The sequence below is a fragment of the Chlorocebus sabaeus genome, chromosome 4, assembly GCF_047675955.1.
Source record: "Chlorocebus sabaeus isolate Y175 chromosome 4, mChlSab1.0.hap1, whole genome shotgun sequence".
NCBI classification, from domain to species: Eukaryota; Metazoa; Chordata; class Mammalia; order Primates; family Cercopithecidae; genus Chlorocebus; species Chlorocebus sabaeus.
The window spans coordinates 19,774,806-19,794,995 of record NC_132907.1 but is presented as its reverse complement, the minus strand read 5'-3'; the positions used below and the strand labels follow the sequence as shown (position 1 = coordinate 19,794,995).

The following is a 20,190-nucleotide window of genomic DNA, read 5'->3' as shown; positions in this document are numbered from 1 at the left end:
ATAAAAATATAAAACACGAAGAATTCTTTTAAGGATTATACCTTTTGACCCAGTCACTCTGCAGAAGAAAAAAAAGCCAAGTGTTTTCAAAAGCAGAGGTCAAAGCTAGAGGTTTACTTCTACTTGCTCAGTCCTTTACTCAACTCGTTCAGCATGTGTCTGTCAAGAGCTACAGAACCACTCTTCTCTCACCTTATAGGACCAAATGGTGATAAGAGAAGGTATGCACACTAGCTTCATATCCAAAACAACCCATTTGCCCTGCTTTGGAACCCGTCCCCAACTCTGGAAGCCTCTCAGATTTCCCAGACTTGCATTGGAGTTAACAGGATTCACCTGGAACAGAGGGTGTTGTCTACGAAGCGTTTGTATACGTGTGTGTTGGAGGGGGAGCTTGTATCTTTGTGGTGGGGAAGGGATGCAGCAGGAGTGACTTGTGGGGGTCAGAAATTACCCAGGCAAAGTGGCTCTGGGAAGACACAGGCAGAGCTTTGGGGAAGTTCTGCATTTCCCTCTCCACGTTCATGAAGTTTGATATTGGCACTTGTAACTGACTACGAGCCAGGCTCCTGGGCCCACAACAGGTCAAAATAGTGATATACTGATACATGCTTAACTGGCTTGGTGGGAGAAAGGGTAGTAAATAAAGCCCTGATTTACAGTGTTAGCCAAGTTCTCTGGTGTAAATGCTCCCACCATGTCTGAGTTCAAGCTACCAGCGTGATGTCACTGAACATGGACTTGGAAAGAGATGTGCAGTCACACACCATATACAATAGTCCCACCATACAAATCTCAGAGACAAATCTCTTCAAGTGCACTGGTAAGAGAAAGTATAATAAAATAATTAGGCAGTGATGGGGTTTAAGTATTGATTACTTTTGTTTTCAATATAATTTATTTAATTACTTGCCTCTATAATTTAATTTTTTAAAATGACAGTATCTAACAACCATCTTGAAAAATTCCTGAAATTTTCATACTCAGCTCTCATGAACCAGTACAGGCCTGCTTGAGCATAGCACTGGGTCCAAAGGAAAAGAAGAAAGTGCTGAGTGTGTGGGTGGAACATCTAACCTCTATGGACTTATAAGGCTCCTGCCTATTTCATTCTCTCCCTAGCACGATAAGTGCCCTAAAATAGGTCTAAGACAGAAAATAGGGCTTCTCTAACCAACAACTGCAACAACAACAACCAAACAAAAACAAAAAAACAAAAAAACTTCTCCCTACTGGCATAAAAATTCCACTGTACTCATGGGCTAAACCATATCCATCTTGCAGATAGATATTGGAAGGATTATAGGAAGGATAGATAGAGTTTTGAGGTATAAGAAAGATAAGAACTTAGCCAGGCATGGTGGATCATGCCTGTGATCCCAGCACTTTGAGAGGCCAAGGCAGCTGGATCACTTGAGGCCAGGAGTTCAAGACCAGCCTGGCAAAACCCCATCTCTACTAAAAATATAAAACTTAGCCAGGTGTGGTGGTGCATGCCTGTAATCCCAGCTACTTGGGAGGCCGAGGCAGGAGAATCACAAAGCCAGGAGGCAGAGGTTGCAGTGAGCTGAGATTGTGAGTGAGACTGCCTCCAAAAAAAAAGAGGCCGGGCGCGGTGGCTCACGCCTGTAATCCCAGCACTTTGGGAGACCGAGGTGGGCGGATCATGAGGTCAGGAGATCGAGACCATCTTGGCTAACACGGTGAAACCCCATGTCTACTAAAAATACAAAAAATTAGCCGGGCGTGGTGGCGGGCGCCTATAATCCCAGCTACTCAGGAGTCTGAGGCAGGAGAATGGTGCGAACCTGGGAGGTGGAGCTTGCAGTGAGCCGAGATCACGCCCACTGCACTCCAGCCTGGGCAACAGGGCAAGACTCCGTCTCAAAAAAAAAAAAAAAAAAAAAAAAAAAAAGTAAGAGCTTGAATTATATCAGAATAGATAAGATATTATCATAGCAGGTTCTGGAAGCCAGCTGTGGCATTTGGATGCTCAGTGCTTAGATAGAGGAGAAGCAGAAGAAATGATGGAAACTCTCTGCACTTCACAATTGTGCCCTGGGCCAGTCCTGGCACAATTCTTGAAGAACAACATTTCTTCATGAGATTCTTTTGATAAAGATTCAACAACAACAACAACAACAACAACAAAACAACCTTCTGTGGTCATACAAACACATCATCTAAAATAGGTCTCCCAGAATTCAGGCCACCGGGTCATTTTCAGTACCATAATGAGACACAAAATGAGAAGGGCCTGCGGTCTAGGCATTACTAAATCCTGCCCCAGTGAGTACACACACAGAGGAAAATGACCAAATGTCATTTCGATCCATTTTCAACCCAATATACTTCTCCTTGAGTGGAAGCAGAGTTAGAAATTTCGTTCTAAAAATAACATTGTGATCTCTGGCCTGGAATAATCGTGCCTATCTAAGGCCAGGCTAAAGCATGTGCACGTGTGCAAGTGTGTGTAGGGTAGGATGAGAGAATGAACACTCCCTTGTGTGTATATGCAACAGTCATTTTCTTTTCTATTTTTATATATTTTTCTAGGCAGCAGATGCAACTCTGGCGAAGAGGGCAGGAAAAGAGCCTGCGCTGCCGAGCACTTACCAGGACTTGTCAGGGCCCGGGCACCCTGCGAAGCACCTCATGGTGGTCATCCCACACTAAGCTCGCAAACCTCTCAGGTAGGCAACTTTGTCCCACAGAGAGGCTGAGTAACAAGCCCAAAGTCAAACAGCCAGGAAGAGACAGAACTGTATTAAACTTATCTACTGGACCCCAAAGACCACTCTCTTCCCTACACTACTATCACATCCTTCCCTATCTGGACTGGAGTTGGCCACAGAAGTTGATCATCTCCATTCCTGTATACCCAGCGCCACATTGGTCCCTAACACAAAGTAGGGTTCATAAATATTTGTTGGATGTAGTGATTTCAAAACAAAGATTTAACATCTGGAAGAGACTCCACAACTCTCCTAGATCCAGTGACATGGCTCTAAGCGCCAAGACATTAAACCAGGTCATGGCAGGCTCTAATTCCTGTATTGCATTAACAGTTATTGGTGTATTCATAAGTGTGGCCTTGCTTGTCAACACTCCTCAACATTCTTTGAAGTCAGATGCCTCTTAATGATAAAGATGCATTGGGTTGTACACCAGACCATGTCTATTTTTGGCTTTGGGGCACAGGGGTGCTTAACACTTTGAGAAAAACCCAATAGAGGAATAGCTAGATTTACAAAAAAAAAAAAAAAAAAAAAAAAAAGAATCTGTTGAGGAGTGTTTGCATTACAAAATTATTTACCACAGGGTTTGTTTAAATAGTTCCAAGTTTAGATTGTGTATAGAATATGAATCAACACACCCTGGCCAATGTGCACAGCACTTTCCAGGGCACGTCGATGCTGAGGGCACGGCGGAGTCTTTCCACACCTGCCCCTTCCTGTGCAAGGGGGCACGCGGCTCCTCCCTCCTGCATCCTCCTTTCTCCTCTCCAGGAAGAGAAATGTCCCCTCAGTGTATGCTCAGGAAGTCTGGGGAAGAGACAAGCTGGCTGCTCCTGAGCAGGAAAATTTGAGTGGAAAAATAGAGACTTGGGGAAATCGAGGGGATGAGTAGAATGGATTGTGACATTTGCTAGGAATGTCACCTCAAACCCAGAGAACACCCAGCCCAGGGAGTGAGGCCCACCCTGTGGGACTGTGTGCCCAGGACGCCCGGGGCGTCTTGAGGGAGAAACACAGTCCCCACAGCACAGAGCCCCCACCTATTTACACTAGTTGGCTTCCACCGCACAAGGGGGTAACATGAGCCAAATGTTTGATGATGAGGAAGTGAAGTGGAATGTGAGAATCCTCACTGCTGACGTCAAGCTAGCCTTTCATTTTATTTATACCCCTGACACTGTGACACAGGATCTAATTTTCCATTGTATTTTTTCCTCTGTTGGGAACCAAGTGAAGACAAGTAATTTTGTGCCTGAGCCTGGAAAACAGTATTTTAAATTTGAAGACAGGGATGATATAAGAGTCTATATCTATCTTCCTCCTGCCCCTCTTCCCTCGAATTACTAAATCAACTGTGGAACAGAGCAAAGGAGTAACACTCCGACAGGGCGTGGCAGCCCGAGAAGTCAGAGCTGGAAGCATCCAGTTGCCCACTCTTCACTTGTGTCAGGCTGTTCCTTCCGGGCACGGGGGCTGGAGGGAGGCCAGGGAGCAGCGAGGCTGCACGGCAGCCCTGGCACAGAGCCCCGGCTGCCGTCTGGGGATGAAACTGGGCTCTGGCACCAGAAGCGTGGTTCCAGCTCCCTGACCCAGAACTGCCTGTGCAGGGGCCGCTCTGCCACTTGTGCCCTGGTGGGACCCCACTCCTCCTGCCCCTCTGAGGCAGGGCAGATTCAGGAACAGAGCTGGATCTGGATGGAATGGCAAGTCAGGGATGCTGGGGTGAAGGCAAGTCATATCCCTTCTGCAAAAGCAGCCTTTAGGGATGTGCCTGTGATGGGGAAGAGAATGATGTGTGTGTTCAGCAAGTGACAGAGTGGGCTTTACCGCAGCTCCTTCCTCTGCTGGCAGACTAGTGGCCTCAGCTCCATCAACAGCCTCCCTCCATTACTCCCCATGGCTTCAGGTCCAGACACAGCCTTTCTAACGTGGGTCCCTCCTCCCACTCTGAAATGGAAGCTCCACCTGGCCCCTGCAGACCTGCCATGATTTCAGTAGGGCCTCTTTTCACCAGGTTTGCAATCGTGTTTTTCAGCCTCTAACTCCAGAGAAATCTTGACTTCCTTGTACTTAGTTCAGAAGACATTTGTTGCTCAGGATTCTGATGCAGAGGTCTGATAAGAGAGGCCTCGGGCCTTCCAAGTTAGTAGAACCGACAGTCTGGAGATTCAAAAAATCCCAGAAACACAAGGACAGCCACACCCTGAGAGTTGGCACAGTGCCAGCTCCTGTCACTTGAAATCTTCCAGGATATTTAGACATGGGTGTCAGTGAGTTTTCACTACATTTACCTTGGTGGTTGTGTTTGTTTTTTTTTGCTTGCTTTTGTAAACAAAAGGTTTCCCGTAGCACCAACACAGTCAGACCTGTGTTTTATTGATAAGATGAGACAGCATAATAGCATAGTTCAGCTTCGAGAGGTGGGTGGGGGCTAGGAAGCCCCTCTGTGGAGGTACACATAAAGCCTAGAATGGTGCTTCTCACATTTTAATGTACATCACAATCACCTGGAGGTTTGTTAAAACACAGGTTTCAAGGGCTCACTCCCAGCGTCTGAGGTGGACCCCAAATATTTGTGTTTCCAAGTTCCAGGTGACACTGAGGCTGCTATTTGGAGACCACACTTTGAGAACTACTGGCCTAAAGAGCAAATAGGAAGTAGCCATGGAAAGAGAGTGGGAGAGGAGGTCAGAGTAGGCAGCAGCAGCACCATGTGCAAATACCCGAGCTGAGAAGGAGTTTGGTGGCCGTAGGGAATGGAAAGATCTGCGTGTCTGGAAGACAGCGGATTGGCAGCCGTGTGGCTTGAGGTAATCTGAGCGATACACCTGACCCTCATCCCCATCCTGAAAATCACTCCAACGAAGCCACCTCCAGTTGTAGTGTGTCTAAGAAGGATAGTTCCACTGAGCCCCGGAGGTGTGCTACTGCAGCATGGGCTAATCAAACTGTGCCGACCCTGTGGATAGTGTGAGTGCTGAAAGGGATTAGGCAGGCAAAGGGCTGAGCGCAGAGTAAATGCTCAGTGCACTGTAGTTTTCTCTCCTCCCTGATTTGAACCACAGCTCTATCTCAAGTTCCCTGTTTTAGCTATATGAAGACATGCTCCTGAATTGGTGCTGAGGTGCTATCCTGCACCTGCAACCAAAAAGGGTTAATGTGGAGGTCACCCCTGAGACCTGAACTCAGGTCCTGTTGAGTAGATGGCTATAGCTAAGAAATCTGGATGCCACTTCCTAAGAGCAGTTTTGGACATGTATGTGTTTTCCTCCATCATACCCAACTGATAAATGTCTCAGGTTTTTAAACCAAAGGAAGCATGGATTAGGTTTTTGGAGCCAGAGTGCAGAATTGGCATTAGATCAATTCCTTTCAGACTGCATTTATTGAGTACTTACTCTGTGCCAGGTACAATGTTAAGTTTGGGAAGACAAAAGTGAACAAGACTGGGTCCCTTCTCTTAAGGAGCTGATGGTCTCACTGGGAGCTTGACACATAATTAACCACAGAGCAGTGGGATAAAAGCCACAACAAAAATCTATATAGAGGGCAAGAAAAACTCGGGAGAAGGAGCCGTTCTGTCTGGGGATGTCAGAGAAGGTCACAGATAGAAAGTGACATCTGAGCCAAGCCTGGAAAGGAAACTTCTAGAGAATAAGCAGGACTGAGGATAAATGAACACATCTCCTTTAAGAACTTTCTTGTTATTGTTTTAAGCTCTGAACTAAATCATCGTTATGAGTTTCTAGGAGATACATGGCCACATGGTGTTAAATTTGATTTAAAATATTGCATAAGCTGATATATATAGAAACACATATGGAAACAATCTGAAAATATTTCTCCTCAAATATAGTGCCATTTGCTTTTACGAATTTGCTATTTCTAGATAAATATGTGAAATATGGTTTGGTCTTCTGAGACTCAGAAGAAATTATATCACTGTCCCAAGAAAAAATAACTTTGGTTGCTAATTCACTCATTCATTTATTTAGTCAGTCAACAAACATTTAGTTAGGAATTTCAATTTTTGAAGCACTGTAATAGTCCATCAGGGTAAACAAAAAGATGTAAGACGTTGTCTTGACTTCAGGACTCTTCAAAGCTTGGGAGTGAGAAAAATACCTGAACACAAATAATTCTAACACAAATCAGGAGTATATGATATGGGTGAGTACAAACAAAATGCTCCAAGTATCTAGAGGAAAACAAGCTATTTTCTGATTGAAATAATGGGAGAAAGCTTGTTCATTTATGAAGGAGAATTCATTTGCATAGGCCTTGTAGCGTGGAAAGGGATTGGACTTAAGAGAAACAAGCGTTGGGGAGGTGTTCCAGGCAGATGGAAGTTTGTGAACAAAACAGGTGGGAAACTTGAGGTCACTTGGAAATGGCAGTTTGTCCTATTTAGGGGTATGACTTGGGGAAAGAACTGAAATAGATGGATGTCAGTCTCACAGCATAGTTTGAACTTCATTCCACTGTCTGTGGCTTCTCGGAATTTGAAATGCCAAGCATTTGTCACTTGGTTCCTTGTACACTTGTTTCAGTTGGCACCTCAGGCTTGACCTTAATCCTGGCATAATTCTGTCCAGCCCATGGGAAAATTTAAAAAAATATCAGTCTGTGTATGCTGGGAGCAGTAAAATCATGATGCGGCTCTAAAGCCACAGATTGGAAGTTGACCCTTTTCTTCAGGAATTTATGATTCCACATCTGGAGGTTGCAAGAGATGGGTTTTGTGTCCAAGTCCCTTCAGACAACAGGTGAGGGCTTATTTACACAGGTGTGGGCAGGGTTAAAAAAAGGTGCAGTGTCTGTGGCCTTGTGAGAGCCAGGAAGCCGTTTCCACTCCCTAGGCAGGTGGTAATGGGGCAGGGGATGAAGACGACATTGGAACTTGGAAAGACTTCTGGGTTGCCACGGAGGGATTCAGCTCCAGCCCCTGCTTGCCAACCTGTGCTCGTGCCTTTCATTGACTGAACCTGACTGACTGGAAGCCAGAGGGCCAGGGACCCACTGATGAATTCCCCACAGGTCAGACTCCTAGGGCACAGGACGAGGGGAGGAAGGATGGAGGTGATCTGGAGGGGCAGACAGAGCCTATCCAGCACAATCCTTTCTAGCTTTAATATTTCTATAATGCCAAAACAACCCGAACTACAGTCAGCCTTCGTTTGACAAGTATGTTCTAAACACCCAACTTGTTCTCAGCAATTCATTTATTAAAAAAAGAAAGGGAATTGATTGGATGGATAGATGAATGCGTGGATGGTGAAGGAGCCTCTGACTGAGAAAATTCACAAAATAATAACTCAACTAGATTGCAAGCTTGGCGAACCCAGGGACTGGACTGGGTTTGTTCATGGTTGACTCCTCACTGGCCAGCACTGAGCCTGAACCTTACTAGACCCATAATGAACATTTGTCTGAATAACTTGACTGATGAAACATCAAGAGCGCCAAACAACATAAAATATGCAATTGGGAGTCTTGGGACAGGAGAAGGCAAAGTTAGGGTAAGGAGCTAACGTTCTTGGACCTAGGAGAAGCAGACAGTGATGGTGTTTGTTATTCTGCTTCTAGTAACTTTTACACCAAAGCTTCTAAGCACTTCTCAGGGAACAAAGAACATCTGATGGTGATGGAGAGATAAAGGATAGTCTGTCCCTCAGTCATAACTAGTCACTTAAAAGAGCAACATTGTAACACATCCCAACCTCAATTAATTCATCCATTTATTTATCCAGTGAAAATTTGTTGAGTGCTGATTTTGTGTTTGGAAATTCAGAAATAAGACAGAAACAGGCTCAGCCCTCAAGGAGCTTAGTCTGGTCGGAACTAAAGATAAGACATTAGGAAATACCAGTACCAGTGCTGACTGCGGGGAGCGCAGGCTGCTGTGAGAGCAACAGGAAACCTGGGACAGGCAGTGGGTGTCAGAGTAGGTAAGTTGAGCATGGAAGGACTTTTCCACTTCTTTACTTGTTTCTGGCTTCCATCCCTCCACCAGCCATTCACCCCTCCACCATCATGACCCAAAAAGTATGTAAGCAAATGGTTTGTAATGCACATTTCTTTGATTTGGATGCATGTTACACCAGAGTGCCATAACCCAGCCAATAAACACATATGTAGGGTAGAGTCTCATCAGCTAATCAGTGAATGCATGTAGAGGTGGTCCCATCAGCCAATCAGTGAACACACGGAGGGTATGCTCCTTCCTCCAGAGTTTTCGGCAGAGAAAGAGAACGAGAGGTCAGGAAAGCAAAAGTGGGTGTCTGGGTTGGAAGGAGGAGACAACAGGTACAGGAATAGAGGCTGGATCCTGTAGACAAATCTGACTGCAGAATATTTTGGAGGATTAGTACTATTTATCTTCAACTCTTTGCAAACAAGTGGAAAGTATGTGAGGAGTTTTATTTGTGCTTGTTTGGTTTTTTTAGCCTCTAGCAACAGTTGGGTACAAGATCTCAGAAAGTTACTGATCTGCATGGTCTATATTAACACTGATTCATCTGACTTGTGAAGGTGGTTGTTGGCTGATTTTTAAATATTGGCAATTTTGTTACAAAATTGCTTCATTCTCAGAGGTTTTGTTAATTAGGATATTCATGTATTTAACTTGAGTATTATGACTAGTAATGGGGGGAAAAGCAATTTGGGGAGAAGAAACAGAGGGGAAGATAGAGAATAGCATGTGAGTCAAGATGGAAGGGCAAATATTTCCTAATTTATCTATATTGCCCTCTTTTTTAATGTAAAGCCTACTAGAGTTGTGAAAATTTGCTGAAAATACATTTTAACTGTTAGTTACATTTGGGAAATTGAAGTGCTTTTAAATTTACTCCCTTTCTCCCCCCATCTCATTTTTCAAAGGTAAGAAAAATGCTTCTAGCTCTAGAAAGTGTAGCAGAGTTAAGTGTATGTGTGTTTGTGGGGGTAGGGTGCATGGCGTGCATTTTATTTTCTATGAGAACATTACTTCTGTTAGGGAATAACTCTCCATTTTGCAGTCTTTAAGGCATTTTGACTTTTGATGAATTTCTTTACTATTAGCACACTCTGTCCTTGGCCTGGAAGAAGTTATGCTGGGACCAACCACCGGCCTGAGAGCTGATTCTCTTACCTTCCGGCCATCTGCTTAAGTCTCCTTTGTCCTACTCTCTGTTTAGCCCTTGAAGGTCAGTAGTCTGTTTTGAAGCTTGGTCTGTAGGTCTCCTTCTCAGAGCTTCCTCTCTTACCTATATATTGATGCTGCATGAATTTTTAACTGTCACCCAAATACTTCCCTTCACTTGTAGACCTGTGTTTCTTCTTACCTATTAGGTATCCTTCCTGGGTGTCAACACACTCACAACTTCTCCCCATCAGTGTTTGTTCTTGCCCACCCTGTCTCTGTTTTTATGGGAGGTAGCGGCATCCCCACTCACAGCCACTGAGTCACCTACTCGCATTCATGTATGTGATCCCCCACCAAGTCCTACTGTACCCCTGAATGCCTTTCCTATTCTTTCCTTTTTTTTCCATCCCCAAAGCCACTGCTCTCATCAGCTCTTTCTGGATTATTATTGTTATTATCTCTCTCTCCTCCACTGGTCTTCACTATATGCTTCCCTCAACCACCAGGTTTTTATTTATACTGCACACATCTCCATGTCTATTCCTTGTGTCAAATCTTTCAGGAGCTCTCCGTTTTCTAGCTCTTCATATCAGTGAACAAGTCATTGAAATAGCTTCATTCTCACTGAGCAGATTTTCCTCCTATCGCATGGGCTTCAGCTCCCTGGGCTCTGCTGGTATCTCCTCTGCTGCATGACCTTGAAGAGTTGGCAGGCCCAAAGTATGGTTCTCCACCCTCTTCTCTTTTCTGATGGCACCCTTCTTCCCCACCACCTTAGGTGACCCCATCCAGCCCCACAGCTCACAGTAGCATCTATACACTAATGACTCCCAAATTTATGGCTCTAGCCCTGACCTGTCTACTGAGCTCAGACACATAGATCCAGCTGCCTCTTTGACGTCTTCACTCTAATAGAGATTCTTATTTCACAAGGCCAAGGCAGAACTCTTGATTTCCCACCCATTCTTTTTCTGATCCTGTCCCATGTCTCAGAGAATGGTGCTACTGCCCACCCATTAGCTCAGGTCAAAAACCTAGGGGTTATCTTGTTTTTTCCTTCTCCGTACTCCACTCCCCACATCCAACCCATCACAGGTCCTGTCAACCTTGCATTCAAAATTCATGCATCCTGAACCTGACCCTTTCTATCTATCTCCACTGCCTTCTCCCTAGTAACCCCCATCTCTCATGTGGATGGCTCTGACATCTTCCTGCCCTAACAGCTTCCACCCTTCATCCCTAGAATTGATTCTCCACACAGGGACCAGAGGAATTTTCAAAAAGCAAATTATGTTGTGTTTCTTCTCTGCTTAAAATTCTCCCAAGGCCTCCTCCCTGGCCTGGACTCTTGTCGCTTCCTTGAACTCACCAAGCTTTTTCCTGCCTTAAGGATTTTGCATTTGCAGTTCCCTTCCCTAGAATCCTATTCTCCCCAGATATTTGCATTTCCAGCTCCTTTGGGATAATTCACATGCCAGTTTAAATGTCCCCTCCCAGGGAAGCCTTCTCTGGCTTTCCAAACTAAAGTGGACTCTACCTCAGCTTCTCTCTATTACAGTAAGTTGTTTTATTATCTTCAGATCATGATACAATGATCATTTTCTTTTCTTGCTAATTGTCTCTCTTCCTCCACTAGAATGTAAGCATCATGACAAGTGTGGATTCATCTTACAAATTTATCTTACAGATCTATCCTCAGCACCTAAAATAATTCTTGGCATATAGTAGTTGCTCAAAAATATTTGTTGAGTCAATGAATGAATATATAATTGCATAAATTTGCCTCTGTGATAAAATACCTCACCACCGATTTATATATATGCATGTATATAAATGTGTGTGTATCTATATATATAGATACACACATACCTATATATGTTAGCTTGTTAGCGTCATCAACATCTTCAATCTTTGAAGAAGAAAAACTGAAAACCTGTTCAAGAGAACCTAAATGGTGCATCCCATTTGTTTTAACCTCATCAGTGAAACCAGAATGGGGTTATCAGTAGACAACTGCTGCTCTTGCAGTCCTGATTGGTTGGGCTTCTATTTGTTTCCTCTTAGGAAACTATTTTCTTCTTTTCCCATATCTTTGCTTGTTGAGTTATACATTGGAAGCAGGTAGATTCCACTGCACATCCAGGGTGACCAGAAACCAACTAGCCACCAGTCACGTGAAAGCCACCTCACTCCCACTCGTATTCCAAACAACTAGACATGCAGCACCATAGGCAAAGCTGTGAACGGGGTGAAGTTGCTTTTGCTGCCCTTTTCCATCACCCCAGCACTGTCTACCCTTCCCAAGGAAGCAGTGTAGGAAGAAGAGAGTGATCAACAGAGTCTTATGAAGGTTTTAGAGGCACAAAGAGTTACTGCAAAATAGAAACATTTACAGTTTTTAAACTTAAGGATAGAGCAATGCCGAAGCAATTAAAAAAAAACATTTTAAGGACATTTCAAGCCCTGTCAAATGTGGGTGGAGGAGATATTCATGGGCATGAGCAGGAGGAAGGTGGATTCTTTGGCACATCTCAGTTGGATGATGTCATGTTGGCTACTACCTACTCGCCTGGGTTGGTCCAGAGGGAGAGGACAGGGGCCCACACTGAGCCTGTTTCCCTCCTGGCGGTAGGGGTGCAAAGGGACGGACAGAGAGCAGTGACGCAGTAATGGAAGTGGTGGCTGGTTGATATGGAGAGCAAGGGAGAAGAACAGATGGCCATGGTTTGAATTTGGAGAGTTGCTAGTAGCATGAACCACTAGGAATCAGATTTGGTAGGGAGATGATGCTTTATGGTTCAGAAGCTTTCATTGTATGATATTGATGGAACTCACACTTGGAGTTGTCCAGGAGGCCATGGGGATCATGAGAGCAGAGCTTCAGTGTGCAATTTTAGATACCCCAGCCCCACCCCCCAGCTAGACTTGGAATTCTGTGCCTTTGGTTTCTTTTCTCTTTTCCTTCTTTTCTTCCTTCCCTTTGCTTCAGTTCCCTTTCCTTCTCTTTCTTTCTCCTGTCCCTTCTTTTTCTTTCTTCTTCCTCTTTCTCTCTCCCTTCTTGTTTCCTCTTTTAAAATCTTCTACCACTCCATAGTCTCTTCAAGGTGCATGGTAGGTGATAAATATCCAGTGGGTTAAGTGTTGGGCTCTGTTTCGCTGTATGATAGCAGGAGTGGAGGAAAAAAAACCATGTTTAAACATGAGGCATCCAAAGACACTTAAAACCTAACAAATACGGTATCTCCCCCTTATTCACAAGGGATATGTTCCAGGACTCCCAGTGGCTGCCTGGAACCACAGATAGTACTGAACCCTGTGTACACTATGTTTTTTTTGCTATATGTACATACCTATGATAAAGTTTAATTTGTAAATTGGGCACAGTAAGAGAGTGACAATATAACAAATAACAAAATAAAACAATTATAACAATAGACTGTAATAAAAATTACATGAATGTGGTCTCTAGCTCTCAAAATATCTTAGCGTACTGTAGGTCTTAGCAACCTCAACATACAATTTTTTTTTATTGCCTTATTAAGTCAAGAACTTTTACCTTTTCACTTCAAGGAAGTGCATTACAGTTTCTCTTTGGTATATAGAATGGCCAGCATCACTGCTCTTGCACTTTGGGGCCATTATTAAATAAAATAAGGGTGCCTTGAACACCAGCACTGGAATGCCACAACAGGAAAACTGATAGTCAAGGTGTCTACTCAGTGACTCACAGGGATGTGATGGAGGTAGGGGATATAGCATGGAGACACTGGACAAAGGGACGATTCCTATTCTGGGCAGGATGGAAGCAGGACACCTCTAGATGTTATCAGAATGGCATGCAATTTATAACTTATCAATGGTTTGTTCTGGAATTTTTCCATTTAATCTTTTCGGACCACTGTTGACTGTGGGTCACTGAACTGCAGAAACTTAAACTGTGGATAAGTGGGGACTACGGTATGTGCAAACCATCAGAACTCAGGCTAGTGGTTTTAAGATACTGTCAATTTTTATACAATATCTCGGGAAAAAATAGACAAAATCCCAGTTGCCACAGACATGTACTGTAAGCAGACATCCTCCTAGTACTTCTTAACTGGCTCTTCTGGAAAATCCTCAATCTCTCGGGAGTGAATAGTATGGCTTTCCTTTTTCTTTTATAGATAGTGAGAAGAGGAATTCAGAGGATTTGGTGCCTTTATCCTTCCTCATCATCTCTTTGTTGTTGTTTTTGTCTTTTTTGTTTTCCTTTTAACTTACTTATTTTTCTTTCAGAAAACATTTATTTTTAACCTGGGTCAGTGTACCCTGAGTTTTTCAAACTGTCCTTTAACCTGTTGGGTTGTTTTTGCATCAGACTTTATTAAAGTTTTTCTTTTGCCTTGCTTTACCTTCCACAAATCTCAACCTGCACTTGATGCTTTACTTTCTGATTTCTTTGCTGTTCTGCTTTTCCTTGTCTACCCAGGCCTAAAAATACTATGATGTGAAAGAATGATAGATCATGCCATTAATTTAAATCACCTTGGCCCTTCTACTAACCCCCCTTTGCCTCACTTTTCTTTCTGTGGAAGGACAAAGTATATTCGTTTGCTATTGCTACATAACAAAGTACAAATTCAGTGGTTTACAACAACACTTATTTATTATTTCACAGTTTCTGTGGGTCAGAGCCTGGGCATGTCTTTACTAGATCCTCTGTTTTAGGATTACTCTGAAAGCGGCAATCAATATCTCAGCCGGAGCTGCAGTTGCATCTCAAGGCTCCGTTAGGGAAGGGTTCACTTTCAGGCTCTCCTGATTGTTGGCAGAATTTACCTCCTTTCAGTTTGTTGGACCCTGGACCCTTGAACAAAGGCACCCTCAGTTCCCTGCCAGGTGGGCCTCCCCAATATGTCTGCATGCTTTATCAAAGCCAGCAAGAGAAAGCCTCTGCTAGCAAAACTGTATAACCTAATCTATGAAGTGACATTTGGTCGCCTTTGCCATGTTCCATAGGTGGGCAGCAAGTCAAGTCACAAGTTCTACCCACACTCAAGGGGAGGGGACAACACAAGGGCATGGACACCAGGTGATGGGGATCATTGGGAGTCATCTTAAAGTTTGTCCACACATGGAGGAATGCTTTTGTGAAAAAATGCTTGGGTTCCTAGAAGAAGGTGGTGAAGGCCATGTTCATACTGAATTCCTGCCTTTTTGTAGGCCTTTATGGCTAATGTTAAAAATAATAATTTTTCCTCTTGTTTTATTTCTAAAAATGACTTGATTTTCTTTTCTGCCATTAGAAATCTTATCTAATGAGACTTTCTCTCTGGATGAGAAAGTCAGCAGGAACAGATTGTTGTTGGTCTTGGTTTTGGCTGGGCTGACTCAGCACTGTGGGCAGCTGACAAGGGAAAGGCCTTGCAAATGCTCTGGAGGCCTTTGTTCGGAATCCCTCCACCCCAGAGGAGCCAGGTATGGGCCAGGTGTGATAATGGCCTCAAGCAAGATGCCAGGACCCTTTAAGGCTGAGGCATTTAATTAGGTACAATGTATTACTTCCTGAAAGTGTATGAAAGCTTCATAGTATCTGCTTGGACATTTAGTGATACCAGCTACCTACACAGATTGGAGGGGAGCTGGGTGGGGGGCGGCTCTAGAAGCTTAGCTGCACCTTTGGTTTGATCCGTGTTTGACTCATGTTTGTAAATTGTCCCTACAATTAAGGCTGAGGGATAATTTCAGCCCCTAATAGATTTTTTTCAAGGTTTTTTCTCCTTATGTTGCTCAGGCTGGTCTTGAATTCCTGGCCTTAAGAGATCCTCCCGCCTTGGCCTTTCAAAGTGTGAGGATTACAGGCCTGAGCCACCGCACCCAGGAGATGTTATTTTCATATTCATTCTTTTACTTGGAGGAAAAACTGTCTTTCTTACATATGATGTGAGATATATATATATATATACACACACACACACACACACACACACCCCAATATCTCTAACTTGAAAGTCTCTTTAAAATTATAGTGTATATGATTGTGAGTTGAGGGATGCAGGCAAATCTGATCTTTCAGCATTTTCTTGGGGGTAAAGGCCCAACGAGAGGAAAGTGGAGACCTGTAGAGGGGGCGTTGGGAACCTGAATCCTGAGTCCCCAGAAAGGCTCCAGGTTTGGCAGCTCCAGCGAGGCTGGACTTCTCTTGAGGGGCCGGGAAGGTGTTGCCCGGAGCGGAGTAGCTCAGCGGGCTCAAAGTCTGGGCTCCACACCCTGGGAGGGGCGCTAGGACCCAGGCACCCGCCGGCCTGGGGACGCGTCTGGAAAGTGAAGGCGCGGCGCGGAGGCTCAGGCTAGCGGCCAGAGTCCCACGGAGCAACCAGAGCCTTCACGTGGGCACGAGGCCCGGGGAGTGGGGTGCAGGGTGCACCAGTCGGTGCCCTCTGTGCGGGGCTAAGGCGCCGGGCGCCGACACCGCCAGGGCGCCCAGCAGCCGCCGGCCTCCGGTATGGAACAGCTGCACTGCCCACCCAGCGCGCGCCAGGTGAGCCCCCCGGCACGGGGGACCGCGCAGCCCTCGGCCGCCCCCTCGCACCTGGGCACCCGGCCACTGGGCACAAGCCCAGAGCTGGCTCCAGGGCCCCCTTTCAGACATCCAGGTGTTAGACTGGCTTTTTTTTTTCTTTTCTTTTAGCCCTTAGTCCCTCCGTGCCCTAGTGCCAACTACCTCCTTCCTTTCCAGGCGGGAAGCACCTCGAGCGTCTAGTGTAACCATCAGGTTTATTATTCCTAATAATAATTGACCACAGACAACCGCTGTTCGCGTCTACCTGGTGCTTCTCAGCAGGAGCTGGACCTGTTTCTCTGTTGGGCCAGCTCCGCTGGCTCCTGTTGCGCCTAGTGTTTTCCACGCTTCCCCGGCGTGGACGGTGGGGTCCCTGCTTTCCTCCTCATGCTTCTAGTGGCTGCAAAGCTGCCTCCCCTTCCGAGTAGTGAGTCGCCGGCAGCCCCAGCCTCGGGTGTGTACACGCGTGTGTGTGTGTGTGTGTGTTTGCACGCGCACCTCAGTGCCTAGCTCCAGCGCTCGGGACTCTGCGATGGGGCACCCACCCCTACCCCCACCCCCACGCCCACCCCTACCCCTCCCCTTGCACTAAGTTCTAGGGACAACGCTTGCTGGGTGAATAGACGGAGCGTGGACTAAACTACCCGCCTCATCCCCTGTGGGCAGGGATGTTTGGAGGTGGAAAGAAGGAAAGGGAGAGATGGAACGTGTGTACAAAGAAGGATCCCACGCTGCGGGATCGCAGGAAAGGGCGCGGGAGAACAGTCTGTGATAGGGAGGGGCGCTTAGTGCAAGGGGGAAGGTGCACAGGTGGCGCTGCCACTCTGAACTTGGGGGCGTTCTGCTGGGCGTTCAGAGTGTCCCCTGAAATGCACCTAGTTACCAGGATCAAAGTAACTGTGCTCCTGCGGACTGTTGGTAGAGTTGAGGCTTGCAGCTGCCTTTGCAAAGGCTTGGCTAGAAGCCTTGAACCGTCCACAGACTCCTCTATACCCTCAAGACTAGCTGTGCCCATCCATTCTGCTTCTGGCTCAATCTGACACCAGTTTACCTGTCCCCAGGTTGCCAGCTCCAGAAAAACACTGCTGGCGGCGAGGTGTGAGTTACTAGGACTGTAAGACCCCCGCAGTTGAGCGGTGGTTATTTGCCCAGGTTGCCTTCCCTGGACGGTCGGGAGGTCAGGGTAGCTGGAGGCGTGCTGGCTGATAGTTACAGGTGCTTCTGTCTGAACCTGAAGTTGGACGTGCAGTGCTAACCTAGAAGAGAGACTTCCTCTAAACTGTGTGTTGAGAGACAATCAAGGAAAACATTTACACAGGGTCCCGGGGGGAGGCGAGGGCCAGAGGACCCGCCCTCTTGGATTTTATAACGCAGCAGTTCGCATTACCAGTTCTACTTGACTGCCCTCTTGACCTTGAATAAGTTATTTTAACTTTGTAGAGGTTCGGTTTTCCAAGAAGCAAAAACAGAAGAATGACAATTCATCAGCAGTGGCAAGAACATGGATTAGGAGGCCAGGGAGTTGGATTCCAAGCGCCACCGGTACCACTGACCAGTTGTGAAACTCTGGGCAAGCCGTACAACCTGTCCTGGCCTCAGCTGCCAGGAAGGCTCAGAGCCTTTAATTCTGGATTGATTCTACTCTGCCAGTAATCTGCCAGACTTAGCCTATGAATGCTCACTAGTTCTTTGCAGTCTTGCTACAGATTGTACTTGGTTCCAAAGAGCATTTATGGACAGAAGAGATACTAGATCAGTGGGTGAATTGAATTTTAATTCCAATCTGTTTATAGGGCTACACAAATCATTCAGGCTTAAAGATTGGTGGAAGTAAGCCTGACTGGTTTAGTTAATGCTTAGAGTGCACTGGGAAGGATCTCACATAGAAAGTCCTGGTAAAGTTTGAGCTTGGTTATATAATCCTGGAAGACATCCTTTCTGTGCATTTGAAAGATTCCAGCCACAATCTCCCTGTTACAGGCATGAGTGGAGGGGAAGCCTTAGACCGACCCCTCAGTAGAAGACAGCCCAGTGTCTTGCAGAGCCCATCAAGGCCCCTTACATTATATCTAATAAACAATTGACTTACCTGGGAATGACTCAGTTAATATCAACTTCTCAGAAAAGCAGCTTATCAGCTTGGTAATGAAATAGTGAAATTGTCTTTAAAAGCTGTATTAAATATTGAATGCCTAATATTGCCAGAGCTTATTGAAATAAGCACTGCCTTTTTTTTTTTTTTTTTTTTTTACTTTATATGCACATCTTATTTTTATTTATGGAGAATCAGTTAATAAACACATTTTAAATTCAATATATTATGTATTTGCTTTTTAAATAACACTGCTCTTTAGCTTTTTAATTTAGCTTTGGGAAGGGAAATAAGCAGGATGACAATTTTTTTTTTTACTAGGTAATTATTATAAGAGATTAAGAAGCCACAAAGAACCTTGTTTCTTCAGGTTTTCAGAGATGAATATCATCATAATGGTGACTATTTTTTAAGTGCTTAGGCACTAGGCATTGGACTAAGCACTTTATGTAAACACTCTCATGTAATCCTATCAACACCTGCTGAGGGATGTGCTATTATTATTATTATTATTATTATTATTTTGAGACGGAGTCTTGCTCCATTGTCCAGGCTGTAGTGCAGTGGTATGATCTCAGCTCACTGCAACCTCTGCCTCCCAGGTTCAAGTGACTCTCCTGCCTTAGCCTCCTGAGTAGTTGGGGCTACAGGTGCACACCACCATGCCTGGCTAATTTTTGTATTTTTAGTAGAGGCAGGGTTTCACCATGTTGGTCAGGCTGGTCTCGAACTCCTGACCTCGTGATCCACCCGCCTCAGCCTCCCAAAGTGCTGGGATTACAGGCATGAGCTCCGGTGCCTGGGCACTGTTATTTCTTTCAGTTTTACAGATGAGAGAACTGAGGCTTCTCATCTGAGATGACACAGCTAGTAGGTGGTGGAGCTGAACCAGCCAGCTGGGTGTATTTACAATGATCCAAGTGACATGCAAGAAATAATAAAAGGGGAGGGCAAAAAGTGCCTACTAAGTGTCAGATACTTTATACACCTCAGTGCATAGAGATTAAAAAATATTTTATGAGTGGTAATTTTCTTTTCTTTTTCTACTTGGACTTTCTTGCTTTTATCAATATGATCTGGGTGTCTTTTCATGTCAGCAAAGAGATTGACTCCTTTATTTTTAACTATGTGGGCTTGAGAGCAGATGGGTAAACTGTAATTTATTTCACCAATCCCTGTGAATGGGCATTTGGATTATTTCTCAGTTTTCACAGTCACATACAGTACTTGTGAAAGATCACACAGTGGATCCATTTGTTTATATATTTTCTGCATACCTGTTTAGATATTTCTGGTGAATCTGTTCCTAGGGGTGGAATTATTATGTGAAAGATCATGGTTACTATTTAAATACATACTTTTTTTTTTTTTTTAAACAGAATCTCCCTCTGTTGCCTAGGCTGGAGGGGAGGAGTGCATTATTGGCTCACTGCAGGCTTGACCTCCCCAACCAAGCAGTTCTCCCTCCTTAGCATCCCAATTAGCTGGGACTACAGGCATGCGCCACCATGCCCAGCTAATTTTTTAATTATTGTAGAGAGAGAGTCTCACTGTGTTGCCCCAGCTGGTCTCAGACTCCTAAGTTCAAGCAATCCTCCACCTCAACCTCCCAAAGTGCTGGGATTACACGTGTGAGCCACTGTGCTGGCCAGATAATACTTTTAAATACATACTACTAACTTGCCTTCCCCAAATG

At 44.9% G+C, this 20,190-nt stretch overlaps 1 protein-coding gene across 4 annotated transcripts in view; it reads left to right on the top strand.

The window, feature by feature from the left end:
• Positions 1-2,596: 2,596 nt before the first annotated feature.
• Positions 2,597-20,190, top strand: part of PDE8B (phosphodiesterase 8B) — a 255,777-nt gene continuing 238,183 nt past the window's right edge. For 3 of the 4 annotated variants that reach the window (XM_037982123.2, XM_037982122.2, XM_007975985.3), the window contains exon 1: positions 16,200-16,381. In XM_037982123.2, the coding sequence (XP_037838051.1) occupies positions 16,346-16,381 (36 nt within the window). In that variant the 5' untranslated portion in view covers positions 16,200-16,345. Of the gene's footprint in view, positions 2,694-16,199; positions 16,382-20,190 lie in introns of those variants that run through there. The other variant, XM_037982121.2, reaches the window with a different exon arrangement.